The following is a 24,379-nucleotide window of genomic DNA, read 5'->3' as shown; positions in this document are numbered from 1 at the left end:
TCGCACCTTGCATTAAAATGAATAGATGCATGTTTGCTTGCTACGTTCATGTGACAAAATTCTGATTTTCTGTTCCATGACTTTCAGAATGAGCCCAGAACGAGGTATAGAGTTTTATATGTTCGCCTGTTTATTTTTAAACTTAAATTCTAAAAAGTAAATATATAAAATGTATTTGTGTAAACTTTCCATTAAGATACAGAATATTCATGTGTGCTATTCTAAAAGTGAATTTCCCATGTCCCTATTATATATATATATAATATAATATATATACTATTCTTAGATTTATATATATATATATATTTTTATATATATATATATATATATATATATATATATATATATGAATGTTGAATTTTGTACCTCCTATTGAAAAACGTTCCTGCGCCACTGAATGCGGCTATACCTACATTATCCAATTTTACAAGTTCAGCCACCCCCCCCCCCCCGAGAAAAATACTGCGTACGCCAGTGTGAAGCTCCCATTTCAAACCAAATGTCCAGTCTCTCCGAGTCTCTACACTCAAAACAAATTTAGCTAAATTTGTGCTTTTACTTTGCAAAATAAGAAAAAAATGACCCGCATAATACATATATTTGAGAAAAAAGACAGGTACAGTCACCGGCAATAAAAACGGGACAACTTGATCCTGAAATACTCTCTTCCCTGCAAGGCGTTATGTATGTTGCCTATCTCTACGGCGACAAGTGGTTTTTAATAGTAAATTTTCAATGGCAACTTTTATCACCGCCATAGAGTTAGGCAACACACATAACACCTTGCAGGGAAGCGAGAATTTCAAGATATAGGTGTCCAATTTTTATTGCCAGTGACTGTACATGAGAAATGGAAACGCAAACAATGCAAATTCTCACCACGAGCAGTGGTGCAACCACGAGGGAAAGGAGGGCATTGTACCCCAACCTTCGACAGAAATCAATTATACGGGGGCAGGAGGGAGCAAACATTGAAGTACGAAGCACGGCTAACAAAATCTAAGAATAGATTACGAAAGAGTATATTCAATATGGAATTAGTTTTAGGAAAAACTGACGTCGAATATCAACTATTGTCTTGAAGCCGTACGACTGTCACGCCTCACAGCTCCAGTCTCTTCACGTACGACCAAGGTGGCTGACTAAATGCAGCATGCGTTAATTGCTCCAAATCACGACGTTCTTGTTTGTAAAATACACTTGGCTTGCACATACAAAAGCAGGAGATTCTTGCATCTATCACGTGGTATGTGATGAAGAGACCGAAAAAGAATGCTTCTGCAAAAATCATGTCATGTTTTAAGGAGGAAACAACCGAATCAACGTGCAATGAAAAAGGTATGTAAAAGGCATCAGACAGTAGTGTCAAATTTTATAGTTTGTTGGACGATTTGGGTAACCTGAAATTAACGGTCTGCTCAAACCTAAAATAGCATGAGAATATTATGTATTAATATTGTTGGCGGAATGTTTCCTTATAAATCCAAATAAATATGTAGGAAATTCCTGTTCTCATTTGCTAGGTGGAGCTTTCTTCTTCTGTCTGAGAAAACTTCCATCTTTGATCCTTTAGCTATTCTTATTATTTATAAATCAATTAATTAATATGTAATAATCAAAGCAACCAAGCTGGACCATAATGAGAAATTGATTAAAACAAACTGCGGGAAGGGACTTCGAGTGTAGAAAGAACAGAGTTTGCTACTAATGTATTCCTGTGGCCCTTAGCTACTTCACTACTTTTTTAGTGGAAGTTAACAAAAAATCGTGTCCTAGAATAACTCTGAACTTTAAAATTCGACGAAGCGAAGAATTTTATTTTTACAAAAGAACATGCATACATTAATATTGGATTGGTAAGTTATGTCTCTCCTCCTCAGGACATAAAGGACAAACATGTATGGTTGCGCCTCTGCCCAAGAGTTGATTTCGAAAATTATGCTGATTTTCACTTCATCAGTTGCCCCTCATATTTTTTAATCCGGTGCGTTAAGTATATTTTTGAATGTGGATATGCCCACTTTGAGAGAATTCATCTTTATTGTCAAATTTTCTGCCCATGGACGGAGACTGTGGAGATACCACTTGACAGTCACAAATGCTACTTGCTCTTTAACGTAACTAACCCTGCAATTTGCCTGTCGAACAACTAGATCTAGTGCAAGGTGGAGCTTTCTTCTTCTGCCTGATGAAACGTCCATCTTTGATTCTTTAGCTATACTTATTATTTATAAATCAATTAATTAATATGTGATTTCAAAGCAACCAATCTGGACCAAAATGAGAAATGATAAAAAGAAGAAAAGCTGCGGAGAAGGACTTGGGTTTAGATAGAACAGAGCTTGTTACTAATGTATTTGTATGCACCTTAGCTATTTCACTATTTTTTCGCCAGAGTTAAGAAAATAAGCGTGTCCTTGGAAAATTCAAAACTTTAAAATTGTTATCACGTATCGATTTAGAAACCGAAGTCAACGATACACTTGTTCCTTGATTCAAGGAAAACCAAAGAGAGAACGTATATTAATATTGGTTGTATCCTTGTAGGCTAATAATGGTTTACGAAATGGACTTTCAAGCTGTGATTCAGATATCTCTGCTGTGTGTATGAACTTCGACTCAAGATGTAGGAATGACAAAACACTAAGATGACAGCCTAGTAAGATAAATTCCGTGACCTTACTATCTTGAGGGGAGAGTTCAAAGAACATGTTGTTGTAAACTTGTGACTTCTATTTCGTCATATAATTTTTTCAAGGAAATCCGGCATTTGGTGAAGAATTACGCAGCAAAAAGTAAGATAACTTGGTTCATACTACCTGGAATGTTTACTGAATGCAATAAGTTGTTCTAAATTGCTGAAAACATAGAACAAAGCCAGAAAATTCAGTCATGAACAACTGGATCTGTAAAGTTATTCATTATTAATGTTTTCTCTCAGCATGCATCATTCTTAAATGCTTGTGCATCGTTCTTCATAAATGCGTTATTATACTGAATAATGTTTTTTTTTTTTAACTTTATAGCAACTAGGGCAACTGGAGGTGTTATGCATTTAATGATTTTATGTTGATAGTTAGATGTCACTTTCTCGCATCTCTAGGTGAAGGAAGAAGAAGAAGACTGTGTAATATATGCGAGGGAAAACACACCGAAACACAGAAACGTCCGTAATGTGTAAAGATAATAACTGAAGATGATTATAAGCTAAACTGAATAATATAATAAATGAATCATAATGATTAGGGAACGGATTTGAAGGTGCAGCATCTTTGCAAAACTATAGCTGTTTTCATACGGATAGTTTGAGATATGTATTTTAGGACATGAAATCAGGTAAAATGAACACACTTTGTTGCACCTTTGTGCACCTTTTCGTGAGATAAGCACATTTTTATCTTTTTACCCCCTCTTTGAATCATCAGCACCTTTTCCCTTCCTTTTCTTTCATGTTTTGTTAAAAAATTGGACAGAAAAATGAATTATTTTCACTCTTCTTGAGCAGCTACATAAGATCTTGTAGTCTTATTGTAGAGCAGAACGAGAGCTATAAAATGATATAATATAAATTATACCATGTTTACCATAAATTATATTATTTGCTAAAGTGCTGAATAAAGAATGTTAATGTAACTGGTTTAGACATGAATAAAAGAATTTTATCAGCACCTTTTCTGCACTTTTTTGAAAACATTTTCAGAACCTTTTCTTCCCTTTCCCAACAATAATGTTACACCTTAAAATCCGTTCCCTAAATATAATAATTGAAGACGGCTAAAATACAAAAGAAAGCCGACCTCCGTGGCGGAGTAGTTAGCACGTTGTATACCAGGGCTCCCGGGTTCGAATCCCGACCCGTGCATGGGTGTTCCTTGTGAGTGTCCCTTAATCAATTTCATCATATCACCACTCACGCTCATCTTCGCGATTAACCAAACGTGGCAGAAAAGCGAAGTAAAATAAATCAAATCAAGCAATCAATCAAGGATACAACAAACTGCGATCATGGACTTAGTTTCATGAGTTGCGAGAGAAAATAATACTAAATGCAAGAGAATGCAAATAACGGTTGCTAGGTTCTTCCAAATTAGGATACTGAATGTCCATACCACTCTGTTCACGGGTGCGAATCTCTGGGAGAGTTGAGTTTCTTTCGTAATCCTACTTTAAACTGTAGGCCCAGTGACGATTGGCGTATCTGCCACAAAATAGAGCCTAAATCAAACCTTATCCTTACCTTTAAACTTTCTCTATCTTTGCAAACATGGTGCAGGGGCAGTGCTTTCGAAAATAATTACGAGAGCACAAGAGGAAAGGGGTATGCTGTATTCTGCTTTATTTTATCTATTTAACGTCGCTTCTCTGCCATCGAGAGGATGTTACGAATGCTACTTTGGACACGGGAACAATCATTTGTCGTCGCATATACCCACGTGTTATATTCATGGTTATTTTTTAGATAATTGAGAATAACAAATTAAAGTTACTCTGGTGACAGACAGAGGTACCCAGAGAAATGGTTCACGGCACTCGCTGCGTCGTAGAAATTGGTTGGGGGAACAAAAGTAACTGAACATTGATAAACAATATGTAAAATAGTTTGTATTTATAACTTATATAACCGTCTCACAAAATGGGGTATTCATAGATTGATTTTATATTGGATTTCTGTTATTAAACGCCGGTTTTATACGTGTGGGTCAACCGTAGATGTATGTGACTGGATGGTAATGATATGAAGGGACTCAAACACATATCGTTGCTTTATCCGGAATTTCCAAGGCGTTTATACTTGTATATAAGAGCTTTTCATCATTTCAGTAATCAAACAGAAACATTTTTGTGATTCGGCCCTCAGTTTTTTGAGTGAAGTCAGATTTGGCAATGCCGTAGCCAGACACCGACTGGTGGAGTGTTTATAGCCTTCCATCCAGTACACAGGAAACGATAACGCTATGTATAAATATTCGTATCATGTCCATTATGGATTCAAACCTAGAAAGTCTGTTTTCAGAGCGCTTATGCAGAGCTGTAGCTGGGGGTCGGGTAAAAGGTGGAGCTGAACGAGCAGTCAGAAAAAGGGTGGGGAAAAAACGCTGCGATTTCCTGTGAAAGTATTGGATCTCTCTAAACGTTAGAGATACCAAGATTATTGTTACAATTCAATATAATATTTACACTGTTACTGTAATAGAGTTGAGGTTGAACAATATAGAATAGCAACAATGATCAACCTCATTTACCCGTTTTATATATTCTAATGCGTCTTACAACTCTTTCGTCTACTCAAAATAATTTATATAAAGAATGTAACACAAACGGCGGAGGTTATCCTTTCTGGGGGGAGAGTGCGTCATAAGCTTATTGGGGGGATGCAAACTCTTGATTACATAACTTGCAATTCTAGAAGATATATCATTCCAGTCCATTAACCATTTTTAATTATCAACGAATAGACTGTAGACACCTTGTGGGGAGATTTCGAAAATTTTGTAATTTGTCTTCGTATCTTTTTAGCTGGACTTCAATTTTTGCTGCGTACGTGTAAAATTCTTTGACTACTTCGAATCTTGTTAAAAGTATGAATAACTCACGAATATAACAGCTGATATGAGTGCATAGATGATTGAGAAATATACGTTATTTCATACTTGGAGATTTGCGCGTTGTTGATGTTCTTCGTGGATATTTTGGGCACGTTTGTGACGTTCGGAATCCGAACCTTGTATGGGAGAGTTTTTTTTATTACCTTTTGGACGACGGTGGACTGAACAAACTCCGATAACATCCAAGTTCACGGTCAACTTGACATATGCTCGTGGCAGGTCGAAAATAGCCACAGATTTAAAACTTAAAAATTGGTACGGCGGGGAAGCCAACTTGGTAAGATATATCGGGATTGGCTATTCCGCAAGAAAAGGTTTCATTTTACTTCTTGTGTTCGTTCGTCTTATCGGCGAAACTCCATTTCCGAGTGGTGGCGCCCAGTATTTTGCCCGCGGTGGCCGTGTGTTCTGAACCTTGTCACAATCTGCAAATGTTATTACGGCTGTCATGGCCATCCCCTCCGCAGGGAAGTCGGTCTGAATTGAGTGCAAGCTACCAGGATTGTTCGAAGCGGGTTCTCCAACTTTCTTCCCGTCCGCGCCAGCACCGCCAATGAATGCTGCACAATATTAGCGCAGCAGGCAAAATCGAACGCTGTCCATATTCAGCAGACATGGAAACTTCAGGAAAAGATGGATGCACGGGAGCAACACTATCTGAAATGCCCGAAGAGTCTGACTGCAACCAATCAAACTATTATATCCTAATAGCAGTGTTGTGTCCAGGCTAATATTTATACATTTGGGTGCCCGGGCTAACAAAATCCTGCTCTCCATATGTGTATATATAAACACACACGCGCGCGCATATGGAAATTGCAGAGCCACGGTGAACTGACTGCCCACGCGGAAGACTTAGATTCGATTTGAGTTGTTGTTAAAAGCCCACTTTATGCACAGACAGGCTAATCGGGACTGTACCTACAATTTAAAGTGGGATCCGAACCAGTATGTGCCTCCACCGGATATCGAATTCGGGACACCTTGATTACAAGGTGATGACGGTTCCACTACGCCATCGGAGAGGCCCTGAGGCTCGAATTCGATTCCCGGGGTGTTTCATTTCAGGTAGGAATTTTCCCAGAAATGTTCCACCATGGGACAGCTCTGGGGTTCACCCAACTTCTAATAAATGCGTACCTGGGGACAACCCTGGTGGGTTAAGGCGGCCAGGATGTGGTACTGATCACATCACTTCCTTAAATGGCCAAGATTGTGAAAGTGTGTGGTTTACATCCACCCCCGTATGACTTCACGACATGTTGAAATGTCGGATAGCTTTAACTTTATTTGGAAATTTATCATGTCCTGGTTATAACATATCAGTTCAGGTTTTGTTAGTTGGTGAGTTGCTACTACATATCAAACTCAGTATCTCAGAAGTAGGATGCATTGCCTTGCACCCGGTGGAGGTACAAGTGTTTCGGATCCCACTTTAAACTGTAGGTCAAGTCCTAATTAGACTTACTGTGCATAAAGTGGACTTAAACACCAACTCAATCAATCAATCATATATACAATGCAGATTTATGCTTATTTGCCCTTTTTTTTAATTATTTGTAGTAGAACATAGGCCTCAAATATTGTACGAGTAGGTTCGTTTCGTGGTGTTTCTGGTCCGAAAAAGCATTTTTATAGTGTCTATAATTTCCTATTTTGAAAGTTAGCGCCTATTTGGTTTAATCGTGCCTGAAATGCCTATTCTGCAATATTTGCTCACCTCAGCTGTTCTTACGCGCCTTTGGCTTCCCCTTCATTGAAGAATATACTTCTTTTTTATGTTGAACTGACTGAAATTTGCTATTTGTCACATTTGAGAGGTCCCGGGTTCGATTCCCGGTGGAAGCATATTGCACAACTGTTCGGATTCCTCTTTAAATTGTATGTCCAGTCGCGATTAGCCTATCTGAGCATATAGCAGACTTTCACTTTGGCAAATAAACAGCCATTCGTTGCCTCAGAGGAGAGGTGAATTCCCGATCTCGATATCGAAGTTTCCGCCTGCGATGTCTCTTTGTCAGTGTCATTTCATCAATCTAATTTAATCATCCTCCATCCTCAATGTCGCGATTAGTCAAAATGGTCGAAAAGCAAGGGTTCACAAAAGAGTGACAATTTTTAAAACCCGCGTTTTTGGCCAATTTTAGTGCATTTTTTAAACTTTAGGGTGCATACTTTATTGTCTTTTTATTTTACATTGCCTTTTAAGTGCCAATTTTTATCATTTTGGGTGCCTATTTGCCTGCCTATTTGAGAGGCTTTTAGTGTCTATAAATCCGCGCCCTACTCATACGCATGTTTCACACTGAAGCCCTTTACAAAGCCTTTTTTCTTCCCAATGGAGTGGAGATCCCTTTCAAGATGGAGACCTGAGGCTGAAGCTATCCTCCTCTGAATCTGGGCTTTGGTATGGTTCTTTACGTAACCAGTAGTGCAAGGTTCGAATCGTGGCTGACTCATGGATATTTCATTTCGTTTGCTCTCTCAACTATTCCAACATCTTCTACTTGTTCCAAAATTCTCCACCTCGAGGTTCGTTTGCTCGCCCCCTCTTCACAATGTTCCCCACACACTTCAACTTCATCCTCATAGTCGCGATTATCATTAAAGCCTAGAAGAGAGGTACACAAACACGACGTAAAATAACCGAAAAAATACAAAGTGAGGAGTGACTTTTACGGAAGGCATTCAAATGACAATCTTTCCTCTACACTACGTTTTATTTGGGAAAATCGATTTCGTGCAGAAAAACGAGGACTAGCGACTGGTTTCACAGCCAGGATAATCCTCTGTGAAGCTTGCGTGTTGTCCTGCATCTTGTCCTTTGTGTGCTGAATGCCATTTACAGCCTCAGCTTTTATCGACAGCGAAGTAACTTAGTTCGTCGATGCGTTTAATTTGTTCTTGATAAAGAAAACACATTGCAACATTAAAATATTTGTTGTTCTATTTCACTGACATAAATTAGTTTTGTGTTTGCCAGAGTGCAAATAGTCTCAGTGAATCCATTAACTAAAAATACAATTGCAATAATGTCGGAAACAACAATTTTCATTTAACGACGCCTATTTCTAGTATCTTGATGCTAACTAAAACTAATTCCCTAGCCTTCTTAAACCCGAAGGTCCATGGCTGCAGCAACACAGGCCTTCCATCTTTCCCTATCTTGAGCAAGTTCTATATACTCTTTTCCATCTCTACCGATTTCCCTTAGGTCCATCTCAACGTTGTCCCTCCATCTTCGTCTTCCTACAGGTCTCTTACCATCAGGTTTCCCAACAAGAATCCTGTAAACTCCTCTTTCCTCTCCAATTCGTGCCACATGGCCTGCCCACCTAAGTCTTCTTGATTTAATCATTCTAATAATATCTGGACATGAATACAAATTATGTACTTCTAAATTATGTAACCTTCTCCACTCACCTGTCTCCTCATCCCTTTTAGGTCCAAAGATTTTCCTAAGGATCTTATTTTCAAATACTCTCAATTTACGTTTAGTATATTTTAACTTTTAGTTTCTTAGATATTAAACGAGAAGACAAAAGTTTATGAAGAGAGAAGTAACATGCATTTCCTGAATTAAGCCTACTTTTTATTTCCTCTTTAATATCATTTTCATTTGTTAATATTACTCCTAAGTATTTGAATTTGGAAACTGGTTCAAACGATTTGTTATCAATAATTAGATTTTGATTATTACCTAACACTTGGTTTCGGCCTGTAAGCATATATTTAGTTTTCTCATTGTTAACTTCCAAACCTATCTCTTTAGCAGTTTTGAAAAATATTTTAGCATTATTCTTAATTGTATTCACATCATCCCCCAGTAAGTCTACATGATCTGCATATGCTAACAACTGAGTCACATCATTTAATTTTAGTCCTTCTTTAGTTTCTTTTACCTTCCTAACAGCATATTCTAAGGCAAAATTAAAGAGGAATGGAGATAATACATCTCCTTGTTTTAACCCATCATGAATTGTAAATTTGTCAGACATATTAATACCCACACGAATTTTACTTTCTGTTTCACTGGTGCATACTTTTATCATACTAACAAGCTTCTTAGGTATTCCAAACTCGACTAATATATTATATAATTTATCTCTTTTGACCGAATCATATGCTTTTTTGAAATCAATGAATAGCTGATGGACATTTTGATTATATTCCCACTTTTTTTCAAGTGTCTGTCTGATGTGAAAAATTTGATCTCTAGTTGATCTGTTACGTTTAAATCCACATTGATAATCACCTATAATTTCATTAGTATATGGGGTTAGTTTTGTTAAAATAATGTTAGATAATATTTTAGATGTTGTTGAGAGTAGAGAAATTCCTCTGTAATTATTGCAGTTCATTTTATCACCTTTTTTAAACACAGGAACAATTATGGATTCTTTCCACTGTTGAGGGATTTCTTCTTTATTCCATATTAAACAAATTAATTTATGAATTTGACATATTAATGAATTTCCACCATATTTAATTAACTCAGCTGGTATTAAATCAATGCCAGGTGCTTTGTTATTCTTTAGCCTTTTAATAGCATCTTTAACTTCAGTCAAGTTAGGTTCTGGAACTAAAGGTTCTGCTGTGTGGACTTCGTTTACTTTTGATTTATCTCCTACATGGACATTTAAAAGATCATTAAAGTAGTTCTTCCATCTATTTAGAATATCGCTTGGGTCAGCTAGAAAATCACCGTCTTTATCTTTTATCAAGTTTACTTTAGGTTGCCACCCCTTTCTAAACTCATTTACACCTTTATATAAATCTCTGATATTTTTATTTTTGCTGTTTGTTTCAATTTCGTTAATTTTGCTTTTCAAGTAATCTCTTTTTTTACTTCTAAACGTGCGGTTAACTTCTCGCTTTATTCTATTATAATTGTTTAGATTTGTATCATCAGAGTTATTTAACCACCTAAGTCTAGCCTGATTTCTTATTTCTACTAGATTATGACATTCATTATCAAACCATGGCTTACTTTTTCTCGGTTTATGGTATCCTATACTTTCTTTAGCTGCTGATTCTATTGCATTACGTATGTGCTCCCAATTCTTATTTACGTCTGTTTCATTTATATTTTCATCATCATTTAAATCCTGCAAAACATCAAATCTATTTGACAGTTCAATTTGGTAATCTTTCTTAATTCTTTCATCAGTAAACTTTCCTGTATCAAATTTTAGAACTGTTAGATTTTGTTGCTTATGATTTATCACTGAGAGTCTTTCTCTTAATTTAGCAATTACTAAATAATGGTCACTGGCACAGTCAGCGCCTCTATGTGTACGAACGTCAATTATACTAGTATGCCTTCTCTTATCAATGAGAATATGATCTATCTGATTATGAGTTTTACCATCTGGAGAAGACCAGGTATATTTATGGATATCTTTATGTTTAAAAGTGGTACTTTTCACAATTAAATTCTTTGAGGTTGCAAAAGTAATCAATCTTATACCATTATCATTACTTAATTCATGAAGACTTTCTTTGCCAATCGTGGGTTTCTTGATGCACCTAATTTTTTTCAGTCATGATATATTAGCTAATGAATATGTGGAAAAGTTCAGCACTTACAAATATATAATTTGAGTATGTTCATTGCAAGAAAAAACATATTTTATTTATACCGAAATTTGTTATTTCTGGCATTATTCTCAAATCTTGATAGTAAATACGTAACGATATTTTGAGTACGTACACGCAAAAAAATTATTTCACGTTTATCAATATTTTATACGAGTTTTTTGAATTGCATTACAATCATGTCTTCATTGCTGTAGACTTAGATAATTCAAAAGAGTTGTTTAAGTTCATTTTATACTCAGGTAAGATGGACCTACAGTTTAAAGTGCGATCCGAACCAGTGTGTAAATGTGCCTCCATCAGGCACCGATGCCAAACAAGGCAACAGCGTTACCTAAGTTACTAAGTGAACAACGAGGTCCTATAGTATATTTGGCATACCTTATGAATTATACCCATAGCATTTTTACACAATATACACTTTTCTTTCGGAAAGTTAAACTGCCAATTAAGGAATACACAGAGAGAACAAAATGAACCAAATCTATTTGATGCATCAGGAACGCATCGATTGTTGCAATAATGTGTGTTTTTTACCTTTGCCGAGAATCAGGTTTACATTTTATATCGTTTGAAAAGGTAACACCAGAGTGCATCATAAGAGATGTACTTTGATGCGTTTTTTTTATGCATCTTTCTGTATCTTTCTCGATGATGCACTTAAACCTTTGGTCTGAGATACAGACTTAATGCATTTTTTCTTTCAACTAATGCGTTTACCTTTCTGTGTGTACAGAATGTTTTTTCTTGTTTGTTATTATTTTCTTCGTGTGTGTTTTTTCAAAATGTTCAGATCAGTTGAGAATAGTAAAATATTCTGATTAGGTAGCAATGAGGAATTTGATTGTGTAGTGCAAATGATTACATGAAGAATACTTCAAAATCACTTTAATTTCACTATTATATACGATAATCACATAAAATAATAAACACATATATATTACCAGAATTGGAAGTTCGAATAACCAAATTATGGTTTCAAAGGCCTTTAGAATACACAATAAAAATCTATAAGGTTACTACCTTATAGATTGAAAGGATGAAAAAATGACAAATCCATCTATAAAAATTATTTATAACCTGAAATGTACAATCGATCTTTTCGAATATTATGCAGTTATTAACAGATCTTGACACTATCGATTATAAATCGAGGAATCAATCCGATGTCTGTTCTCCAGACACGCTGATCCCGTGATAGTGTTGGCCGAAGATGCGTGAACTTGGGTTCTGTGCCAACAAGGATCTGCAAGGTGTGGATTTATTTGGTGCGACTGGCAAATAACTCGCTCGACACAGCTACTTTTAATTGGTCACCGTCCGGGATTGGAGCAGGATGGAAGAGATTGCTCCCCTGAGCGCGATTTCCCGAGATTAACAAGATGGGGCAAAAGGGGACTGAGCCAGGTACATCGCAGAGACATTGGATTCCAGTCAAAGAATAAGTTGAGCAGCGACCGTGCTATCTTTAAGGTGAGGCGTGTGAGCATTTACGCACGATTTTAACGGAATAAGCGATTCGTTTATTTAGCTATTAGTCTATATACTATCTAACATAAAATAATAGTTAGCTTCAGTTTACATATAAATATTACTTCTCCGTGATTACGTATTACAAGGATGGTATACTGCGAAATTACGCTGCATAACCTTTCTTGAAATATTTAAGCTCATGCTTCCGCTTCGTTACATGCTCGCGCGTTCATCAATATTATTCAGATAAATAAATATGTGGCAGGAATAGCACTTCTTCAGTTAAATATTATTTTTAGCACACTGGAGCTTAAAGAGCATCTAACATATGTTTAGAAAAATTATGTCGGACATGCGAAAACATATTCAAAATGCATAAATATGCATTTCAATACTTGTGTGGTCAAATTACCAATATATTTGAGCTTGATATTTTGGAACCAATACAAGGAAATGAAATAAAGTTTGTTTCGGTACAGAATTGTAAATGAATGAAAACTCGCTAAGGCATTGTAAGGAAAAGAAGTGGTTAAAGCCACTAAATATTTTTTCGAAGAAAAAACCTTTTGAGGTGCATATTACGAAAATGACAATAAACTAACTTATTTGTTTTAAGGTTCTCAAAATTTTGAAACTGAAGGATTTACAAACAATTGAGTATTTAGTTTGAAGTATTTCTTGTATTTGTGGGCATTTTCTATTTTTCTTATTCTACGCAGATTTTTCGGCTCTTAGCCTAATTGTGACAATAAGGATGGATGATGATTTGATGAAGGTGATGAAGGGACATGCAAACGAAAAACATCCATGAGCATGCCAGGAGTCGAACCGGAGACCGACGGTAGCGAGATCGTAAGTCCAGCACTTATCGCGTTATTATATGGCTGTATACGATATAGCAGAGTATTAAAATTACTGTGTCACTACTATTCTTTTCAATTTATTTTTCGCAGAGAGGGGTGTTAGTGTTATTACACCATCATCTTTCAGCCAGATTTGGCACATGTAGTAAACTTCCTATTCCCTAAGGGAAAAACTTACTTTAAGGAATGCCATTCTGAACCAGATTCAGCCTTTAAAAAAAGAAGAAGAGTGATTTAAGCAGAATTCAGAATCTGTCTTACAATATTAATTTATACGAGTACAACTGAGAAAAGTAGGAACAAAGTTAATTTATTCGAATATCGGTACCTCCTCCGTGGCCTTGTGATTTAACGCGCTGGGTTTTGGGCTCCGACTGCGGACGGCATGGGTTCGAGTCCGCCTGGGTTCAGTCTCTGGGTTTTCGGCCGGTGGAAACCCACCATCGTGAGGAAATTGGGGAGCTACGAGTGAATAGCGTAACCCGGTCATGGATATCTCCTATAACGGCTGGGCGTTCGACGTGCTGACCCCACGTCACCCCATTACCTCTAGGTAGGGAGACTGAAAGTCCGGAAATAGGCCAAGGCCCTTAGGGGCTGTAGAGCAATGGCTTGTTATTATTATTATACATACATCTTAGATCCAGTTCGCCAATTTCCCAATCAAAATAGAAACGTTTAATCCTCTATTATGAAAACATTCCCTTAAGCTAGGCATTCCCATTTCGTTGCTTTTAAAGTGTGTTACAGAACACTGAATCATGGATTTATACATTTTTTAAAATATCTGGATTTGAAATTAAAAAATTAAATGATTCACCAGCATTTTTTTTAACACTGTGACGTGACCCTACCAGGGGTTTATGGCTTTTTTTGTTTTATTAACAGTTATTAACAGTGCAATGAGTTACCACTTCTTTCATATCTAAATTTTGAGGGGAGGAGTCAAACCACTAACCCCCTGATTACTTCACTGCAGGAAACTTTTCTACACAAGTGGATATGCTCCAGGTTTATAAACAAATATACTTGAAATTACCTTACCTTTTGGAACACAGGGGGTATACTGAGTAGAAATTTATGCAAATCTGCGTAATTCGCTTAAATTCCTACATACTCTAAATTAGATGGTCAGATTTTGATGTAACCCTTGGGCAAAAATATACTTTCGTTAATTCCCTCAACGAGATATTATCCGATGCGAACACAGAGATCTAATTTATTCTGTTAAAGTTATGTTGTGAAGATGGAATATCCAAAACAATGAAGGCCAGATTTTGATCGAAAGACATTTTCTATTCACAATCTCTAATATCAACAGACTATTTTTACTAATAGAAACTTGTAGCATCCGAGGATCCTTTTAAGAATTACATACCTGACAAGGTGAGTTCCCCTCAAGCAAACCATCACGAATATGAACGGTATACTGCATGTAACCATTCCTTAATGGTAATCATATAGTACACTTAACAGTTCACCGGAAATTTTAATTTGGTAGTTACATGATAGGCATCAGTGTTGTAGCCAAGCTAGAAGTTGTTTATAGCAGGAAAAAATGATTCATACACACTTACTTGCATAGACAAAAAGCAACTTCCATGGTCCATTTAACATCGGCAGTGCCGTAAAAGTTCTGCAGGGCCTTCATGCAGGACTCTCGGTTACAGCTGGATGAATCACAAAACTGCAACACTGGTTGCAATGCATGTCTACAGGAGTAGTCATTGTTGCACTGATGCAGGGCAATGTGGCACGTACTCTGATAGCTGAAGGTCCTCGTGTCTCCATTAAATTCAGCACCTGAAGAATGGAAGCAATACGTGTAGAAGCCATCAAATTATATCTTTGCTCTTTATAGTTCAAATAAGAATTACTGTTCTAAAATGAATAAGCCAAACCTCATTTCAACCAAATAGAAAATTAACAAAACAAGATAAATAAAATGTACATTACATAGTTTGATAAAATTGGCCTTACCGCACGCTCAGACAGGTCTAATATATATTACAATCCACACTATATATTGCTATATAATTCAAACAAAAAGTGCAAAAAATTCAAACCTCTCCCCCACCATTCAAGAAAAACCGACATAAGTTATAGCAGATGCAATGGTGACGTAACGTTTATTATAAATAATATGGGTCAGATTACATGTGTATTGAGAATAGAAGAAGCCACTCTCTATTAAACAGACAATTTCTATAAAATTTCAAGTGTTTCTGAAAGATTATTAATTGATTGAAATTAAAATCGTGGATGCGTCAGCGCTTAGGGTATTTGCCAGCTCGTATATGAACTTTCTATCGATACTACAGTCAATCAATATCTGTCATTAAAAATAGGCTCTAGAGAGGCATTAAGTACGCGTAGAATAAAACAGGACTGCACCACAGATGGCTATTGGCTATTTTGTTGGCTAGGGTTCCACTCGCCAGTTTCATTAGTCTAAAGTGAAGCAATTTATAGTGTGTGCAAAGAAGAAAATAGGTTGTAATTTGGGGCACTTTCGGAAACATCATCCCTGAGCCTCTCTGATGGCATGGTGGTTACGTCATCGCCTTGTAACCAAGGGGTCTCGGGTTTGATACCCGTTGGAGGCACTTAGTGGCTTGCATCATACTTTAAACTTTAGCTCCAGTCTCGATTAGCCTATCTGTGCATAGCCTATCATAGCATATCTGTGAGCTTAAAACAAAAACTCAAATATCATGCCCAACAACATTCAAGCGTTTCTAAACGTTGATAACTTGAATCCACTAAACTCGTCGACTTTGCAGCTTCTAGATTTGTATGATTAGGTTCTTTTAAAATGTGGAATCTTGCCATGTCAAGCGTATAAAATTGTAATGTAGTATATTTATTAAAAATATTCATAAGGAGCATACATATATTGAAGGGGCACTATTAAAGTATTTTCAATGCCTGTGTCATGTCCAATTAAAAAAAAAGCGATTATGGGGGGTTTCAAAACAGGTAAAAGAATGTTTTAATACATTGTTTTATTCTTTTTTCATTTATTTCTCTTTCATTTGTATTGCAACATTCAGTTACGTATTCTCTGAATATGTTACACTTTTTTTCGATACTTCAAGACCATTATGCCGCAATGACAAGCAACTCACGACACTTGTCGCTTGAGAGTGAACCGATCAATCGCAACCTTTCATGTCGTAACGGTGTGACTTGCTGTATAAGCCTACATTCCACTGACTCTTCATCAAGCAACACGCGACACATGTCACTTCGATTTGAAATCAGCATCAGTCTTTCCGAACACAGCAGACTACACATTTTACTGTCATCTATATTAGGTGGTCAACTCGATTCACTTTGGAGAAAATATATATTGATGTGAATTTGTATGTACAATACCCATATCAAATGTGGGCCATCCTGAAGTTACCGTAGTGTTTTTTTTTATTTCTTTCTTTCATTTTACTTATTTTATGTCGCTGTTCTCAGTTCTGTCTCTTTCGTTCTGGGCTAGTAGCGACCATGTGGGTGGATAATGAGGTAAATGAGAGACAAAAACAATGAAATGTCCATGTTTTAATCAGTATATAAACGTAGGACCGCAGGATTCGTTTCACACTGAGCTCCCAGCACGTTGGCAAGATCACATAGTAATAATGTTACACATGAAAACATACAAATATGCCTGACACGGACCGGATGAGTTTAGTTGAGTGCTTAAGTGATGGATTCGTCTTCGGGAGGTCACATATTCTTCCTTAGTTTACTACCTCGTCAGGTTAACAAATCTGAAGATTTCAGCGTTGCCAATCTTATTGACAAACTGAATGGCCATTGAACCTATTTACAATTGTACCATTACGTTCTCGAGATATCGGTAAGCAATTAGAATTCTTACTGGTAGTGACTGACTTGTACGTACATTGTCCTGCTTTGGACTTACAAAGACCTGCCATATGTAGCATAGGACAAAACGCTAGCAGTAATACCGTTTTGAATATTGATGAAACTCCTGATATCAACTGTTCACTCGAATGTACAGAGCCAAAGAATTTAGTAATCGAGAATTAGTGTAGTTTTTTTTAATATTATTAACTGTATTTGGACCATAATTGGTGTTAATAAATATAACATATTGTTTTGGTGTTGAATGAACTTGAAGTAAATTAGTGTTACAAGTTTCTTTAACCATAATTTATAATCATGTTATTGGCTTATATAGTGTAGTGATCAAAGATCATAAGTTTGAATCCCGAGGATGGGTTTTTCTTTGTGTTGTTCCCTCGTCGATTTCATCGATTCATCATCCATTCACATCATCGTGAATAATCGATAAACCTGGAAGAGCGACTTGGAAAATCTTGAAAAATACAATACGACTTAAGAATAATATATTTATAATTTTAAGTACGACTCTTCTATAGCTATAATATTGAAATTCATCCCGTCGCAGTTATATTAACGTATTTAATGATTGAAAGATAACATGTGAAATGCATCGCTTTATAAATGTACTGAACTTGCTATTTCGGTCGCCGCTTTCTTGTCAAAGGGAACACACACACAGAAGTTGATTTAACAAAATGTCTAACTTTGAGAATTATGTTAAGTCAAATTTTTTATGTACATAATTTCTTTAATATGCTGAGTTGCACTTATCATTAAAAGGCGATTTCCGTGGCGGGGCAGGCCTCTCCGATGGCGCAGTGGTCGCGTCGTCGCCTTGTAATCAAGAGGACCCGGGTTCGATACCCGGTGGAGGCTCATAGTGGTTCGGATCCCACTTTAAACTGTAGGCCCAGTCCCGATTAGCCTTCCTGTGCATAAAGTGAACTTAAACACCAAATCAATCAATCAACCAACCGTGGCGGGTCGATTAGCTAAGGGGCTCGGGTTCGAATTCCAGCCTGTTCGAATTCCCTTGATCAATTTAATCATATTATCACTCATTCTCATCCTCGCGATTAGCCAAAAGTGGCAGAAGAAGGGACGCTAAATAACAAACATCAAATCAAACTTATTAGCAAATGTAATGTGAAAAAATTTAAACGTTTAAAATGTTTATAAGTAGCAGAGTAATAACGTGGTTTATTTCAAATACCTCAATTCAACGTTGTTGTAATACATTTCTATCCTGGGTATGAATAGTACCCCATAAGTGACTGTTGCAAGAGTAAAAGCAATTCCATCATCATTCGAAACAAGATGTACTACATGACGTATTAAAACATGTTCTGCAGTAAACAGTGAAACAAGATGGGAAGTTTAGTGCAATATCTAGATAAATGTTAAACAAGGTTATTTATTTGCAAATTATTATTAAGGTACAAGAAATACTGTGTGTTTTATATCTTGAAATGGCTTCCCATTGAATAGGTACGTTGATGTGAGAAAGGAATAAGAAAAAGAAACATTTTCCAAGCCCCGAGTGACAAGAGATGACGTATACCATAAAGGCAAAGAACATAAAATGGATTGAATGTTTCTGGGAACGTCACACGAGATCATGAAAATGAACGTAGAGTCCATATTCCCTCCCACGTTTACTTATTCCCCACTTACTGTCTGCGTTCATCTAGCTACATCGAACGACCCTGCGTCTTTCTTTCCTCAAACTTCATTTTCTTTGCTGGCGGATCCCTTTTTCCTGCAAAGTTCCTCACCATTTTAGAAATGTTTTGTTTGTAAGCGTAGGCTATACTTTCAGCGTGGTATCAATGTTTCTTATTTATATTAAAGAATGCTTTCCCTATAAGGCGGAATTCGCAAATGATTCCCTTTTGACATGCATATTTAACTAACTAGCATCACACTAGAAGAAATAAAGTTTACAAATTCACTTAATAAATACAGTATTCATCTTCTAAAGTTGTCTGGATTCGCGCAATTTTAAAATATACTTGTGTGGGATATGTTCCTTATGCAACATCAGAACAAATATTTTCTAGTGACTGGCAAAGTTTTGCACTTAAAATGAAAATAAGATATAATTTTCGGGAAGTAATATGTGTGTTTTTCATTATACAGTTTACAAAAAATACTACGAAATCTGCTTATCGTCGACTAATACTGGCCTCCCCGATCTCGCAGTGGTCGCGTCGCCGCCTTATAATCAAGGGGTCCCGAGTTTGATTCCCGGTAGAGGCACATAGTGGATCGGATCACACTTTAAACTGTAGGTCCAGTCCCGATTAGCTTTACTGTGCATAAAGTGGATTTAAAACACCAAATCAACAACAGAAATCGGGGTGTAAGGGGTGCTCCTTCCACGTAGTGCACCCAATAGTCAATCTAACTTCCACGTAGTACACCCTAGACTGCAGACTAACGAGGCTCTGGCGACTGGCCCCATGGCTAGTATAATTCTGTATCGTCCTGTGTTTTGTTCTTATTTGTGCCGAGCGCCCTTTTTAGCCTCAGCTTTTAACCAAGCTAAGGAAATTTTAGTTTTCAGACACGCTTTTATTTTTGTTATGATAAGGGGCTGGACACCGTATAGTGTGACGGGTGCAAAATAGCCTCAGTGCTGACGCACCCAACAAATTTTAATTCAAATTCAAAAATTCAAATTCAACAAAAAAATAGACTAATACCAATGTCAACAAGTTATTATTACTCGTACATTATCTTTTTATCAGCAAGCATGGACATTTTCCCCAATTTCGGTTGTTTCGTCTTAAACAACAATGACTTGAGAAAGCATAGACTACCCAACCAATGAGAAATCACTCTTGTATTGCCCATGACAAGGGTAAGATAAAATGATAGAAATTCTTTTCTGAAAGTTATTCTAGCTCTGTATCGAATTCAACCGTTTCTGGAAAGATAGTCCATCCTTAAAATAATTCATTAATTGCATTCGTACTGTACAATGTTCAAATTTTCAAGAAGCGTCTTCAAGTAAGTGAAGATGCCATATCATTAATTTTCTATGTTATGGCATGCACATTATGATGTGATTAGTTTCGAATTATATTTGCAGTTGGAGAATTTAAATTGTATCAAACTGCTGTAATTTCTGTACAGTACTTTCCCAATAATTTACTTCCAATATCCTAGGGCGCATATTTTTCCATACAAATACGCCATATATTAAGATGGTAATATATTAGCCAAACATTGAGCATGGATGTAATTTTGTGTGCAAACTAGAGTATGTATAATCAGTAATGATTTGTAGAATATTTTCTTCAAAACAATATAATCAAATTATTATTTTAAAAACTCTCACGCATTTCAAACACAAACTTTCCTAGATTGATTCAAACACTGGTCACAACGGAACTGAACTTAACTCGTTTATGTAGCAAGTATGATCCTCGTGTATTGAGATGTACACTATTTCGATACTCAGGTTTATTGACAGTTGCTAGCCATAGTACGTTACCCCACATCACCGAATGACCGTCGTTGTCACATTCCAATTGTTCATTATGGTCTTTTGTCTCAAGGATAGCCAGTGTTTGTTCACCATGTAACAAAATACTGCAACGGGACAAAGTTGTCAACTGATGCACTTACGTTGAGGAACAGCATTAGTAAAAACAGAGTTGTAGAAATGTATGTGAAATATACGCTCCAATGTCATCGTCATTCTCTGATCCAAAGTTAACTCATCTATATAGTCGTGGAAATGTATTTCCAGTACGAAGTTTTTAATTGATTGTGCCTTGGCAGCCTCAATCCAACAGATTTGAAAGCTCAAAGATTTCAAACGACCCTGCTTTGAAAAGCGTGAATTATTTCTTCTTTGCATGATATGCTCACAAAGATGAAACTATTCCTCAAAGAACTTGCGAATTTCCAAGGCGCGTCTTCAAGTGTCAGATCAGACAGATTTTAAAATAATGATCTTAATGGTGAATTAAGTACACAGTTAGATTCTATTTACGTCACGTCATTTTCTTTCAAAAGTGAGAGGCTTGTGACTGAAAAAGTAACGCACAACACTGGGAAGTTAACTAAGTTGCAACTAACAAATGTATTTAAATGTAAGAAAATTCAAAAGTTGTAGAAATTTATAATGATGGGAGCAGGTAATTTTTCTCACCATGTTCACTTCTGTTTTTTTTTAAATGAATGTTTTATTATAAGCACTTCTTCACAGTCTTATACGCATAGTAAATTTACAATGCTTAGTGTTTAGACTAAAGAATTTACAAGTATTACAGCATTCACTTGATAATGAAAATATATATTAAAAGTATTCAGTGCTCATCTATTCGTAGGCTACAATTTTCAAGTTAAAATATTTCCATCACTAAGTTAACCACGATGACGAGTGTGAATCCGAAACAACCAAATATTATTACATGAATCATTACGATTTACAAAATAGTAGCAAATTCTGTGATCAAATACGATCATCTAAGTAACGATATATCTCCAAGAATTAAAAATATATTATATACGACAGTCGAATCAACTAGATTAACCGAGGGCAACTGAATTGTTACCTAGATAAAACTCGTTCGATGTTGTGATGAAGTTCATTTTTTACATCCATCTTTATTGCAATATTCAGAACTCACAATTTCTAAATTCATATACCACTTCACTTAAAGCAGGAGAGTTTCGAGCAGGGCAACGTGCATATTACTACAATAATTATATTATCATTGGAGGGCCTATCATTAGCAATAAAAATCACACAACAAGCTGAATTATATGAAACTTTTCTACACAGTTCTCCACTCGAAGATTTCTCGAGTATGAAATAAATAATAATATAATTCCTTCAATTTGTCACTACTGGAAAAGTAATAGCTACGCCAGAGAGTTAAGGGTTGCTAGAAATTGAGTTTGAGTTTTTTTAAAATCTACTTTACGCACATAAAAGCTAATCTGGACTGGACCTACAGTTCAAAGTGGGATCCAAACCACTGTGCAATGTGCCTCCAATGGGAATCGAACCCGAGACCGATTAGTAGAAATTCGCTAAATGGGCTAAAGTAAAATTCGTTAACTTTGCTCTTTGGTAGTTTCTGGGTTTTCTTTTAGAAAGCATCATTAAAGAGCATTTATCTCGGCATGTCTTCCATCCTAAGGAGAAGATTCAGAACACCTGATTTGAACACTGTTTTAGAAACTGATTCTCGGTGCTCTTAAAGGAACACACGCCGAAGTGAATGTAATTTTTCAATAAACGTATTGAGTTAATCTGATTGTTGATTCGGCATTTTAAAATTCGTGGTGCAGCTCCAAATTAAACCGGGTGAGTAAGTCTTCAATGCAATAACTCATTTTCAGTTTCGTGGTTAAAAAAATTCACAATTGCATGTAAACTTTGGGTTGCATTTTATGATTTACGTTAGCAAATAAATGCATTTATTATGCTAGCATTATAAACCAACTACTTTTTAACTTGGCGATCGACGATATTTTACTATCGATCTTGCTTTCTTTAGAATTTTTGTCTTGTTCTAAGCATTCTTCTAGCTACTGAGTTGGTCCAGTATCACATTGGTTCGAACCACCAACGTTTGAAGATATCTACCCGCTGATTGTTTACTTGCATAAGATTAACCTGAAATGTCAATTTATGTGCACACAATAAATTAGGCTTAATTTCGTTAAGTCAATATAAAAGAAAACTGAAGGTAATAAAGTGAGTAGTTTAAAATGGGGACAGAATTAAGAAATATGCATTGAATAGAATTTATAACACGATAAACAAAAGCTCATTTATAATTCAATTAACTCACGACGCATTGTCAGCAGACACAAAATAAATCTGTTTCCTAGACATCATGGATTATCGATACATATTTTGATGACTTTGTGCAATTGTAATTTTAAGAGAATAACTTTTTTTACTGCCACAATAGTAGTTGGGGTCGTAAGAGCAGAAAATCTCAGAAGAGTCCTATGAATCAAAAAAAGAGATAATTTGTTATTCTATTTCATTTTTGTGTCCAATTGTAGGGTTGATATGCTTTTAATTAATAATCCAGTCTTCATCAGAAAAGTATGTGCATTGTAATTGCTCATTCTTTCCAATCTAACCGCCGTGAAAAAAATAATACACGCACGGCCTATGCGTGGATCGGATAATTAAAGGAGATCATTCGTCATCCACACGAACAGGCGGGCATTTACTTGAGAGAAAAATAGAGATGATTTTATTTATGTGTGTATTAAAGGTGATTAGGTAGCATTGATTACATCGCTTAGACAAACAAAAGAGAGCAACGTACGAAACAGATGTTCTATTTTTTTCTGGAATAAAAATGATGTCTTGGAAGTTAATGGAAGAGTAACAGAGGCACGAAAGTCGAACGTGCCTTCCGACTTTCCAGGACCTGGAACGAAGAGCACGGGAATGAGCGTGCAATTAAAAATTGCAAGGAAAATGACGATTTAATTTCCCCCTCTATATTTCATACTTAAATCACGATTTTTTTAATTCCAGAAATTTATAGCAGTCAAAGTTTTAATTAGTCTGGTCTCATCGTTAGTGGAGAAGAGGGTATGCGAGGAAGAATCTTTAAAGAATCTGGAGGGAGAATCTGTGAAGGCTTGAAGATGGAGGGAGAGAGGGAGGCCGCCATGACGTGACGGAAATGTGTGTGATTTAGCATTTTATATCAGGCCAAACCAGCCACATCGTTCGTCCAATAACGCTTTTACCGTATCTGCGTCGGACGAATCTTGGCTCTGGGTTTTGAGAATTCGCCGCAGGCTTTTAACTGCAGAAACGATTTGCCAAATATAAGCCAAGGTCGTAAAATGCATAAACTAAGACAGAATGAAATAGGTAAATAAAATAAAACGATGGAATCTAGATATCCGCGTTCAAACGTCACCCAAGAGGGATTTAGGGTAGTCGAGTATGTTTCAGGCTAACTTCTAACGCTATAT

The 24,379-nt window shown here is 36.3% G+C and overlaps 1 protein-coding gene across 3 annotated transcripts in view; it reads right to left on the bottom strand.

Moving 5' to 3' along the window:
• The window catches only part of Gfrl (Glial cell line-derived neurotrophic family receptor-like), an 861,280-nt gene that overhangs the window by 132,574 nt on the left and 704,327 nt on the right, over positions 1-24,379 (bottom strand). For all 3 annotated transcript variants that reach the window (XM_083117425.1, XM_083117426.1, XM_083117427.1), the window contains one exon: positions 15,118-15,343. In XM_083117425.1, coding sequence (XP_082973551.1) covers positions 15,118-15,343 — 226 coding nt within the window. The remainder of the gene's footprint in view (positions 1-15,117; positions 15,344-24,379) is intronic.

This window comes from Lepisma saccharinum, chromosome 2 (assembly GCF_977018435.1).
Source record: "Lepisma saccharinum chromosome 2, izLepSacc3.1, whole genome shotgun sequence".
Taxonomy (NCBI): domain Eukaryota; kingdom Metazoa; phylum Arthropoda; class Insecta; order Zygentoma; family Lepismatidae; genus Lepisma; species Lepisma saccharinum.
The sequence above is the reverse complement of the archived record's forward strand: the minus strand, read 5'-3'. Positions and strand labels throughout refer to the sequence as shown.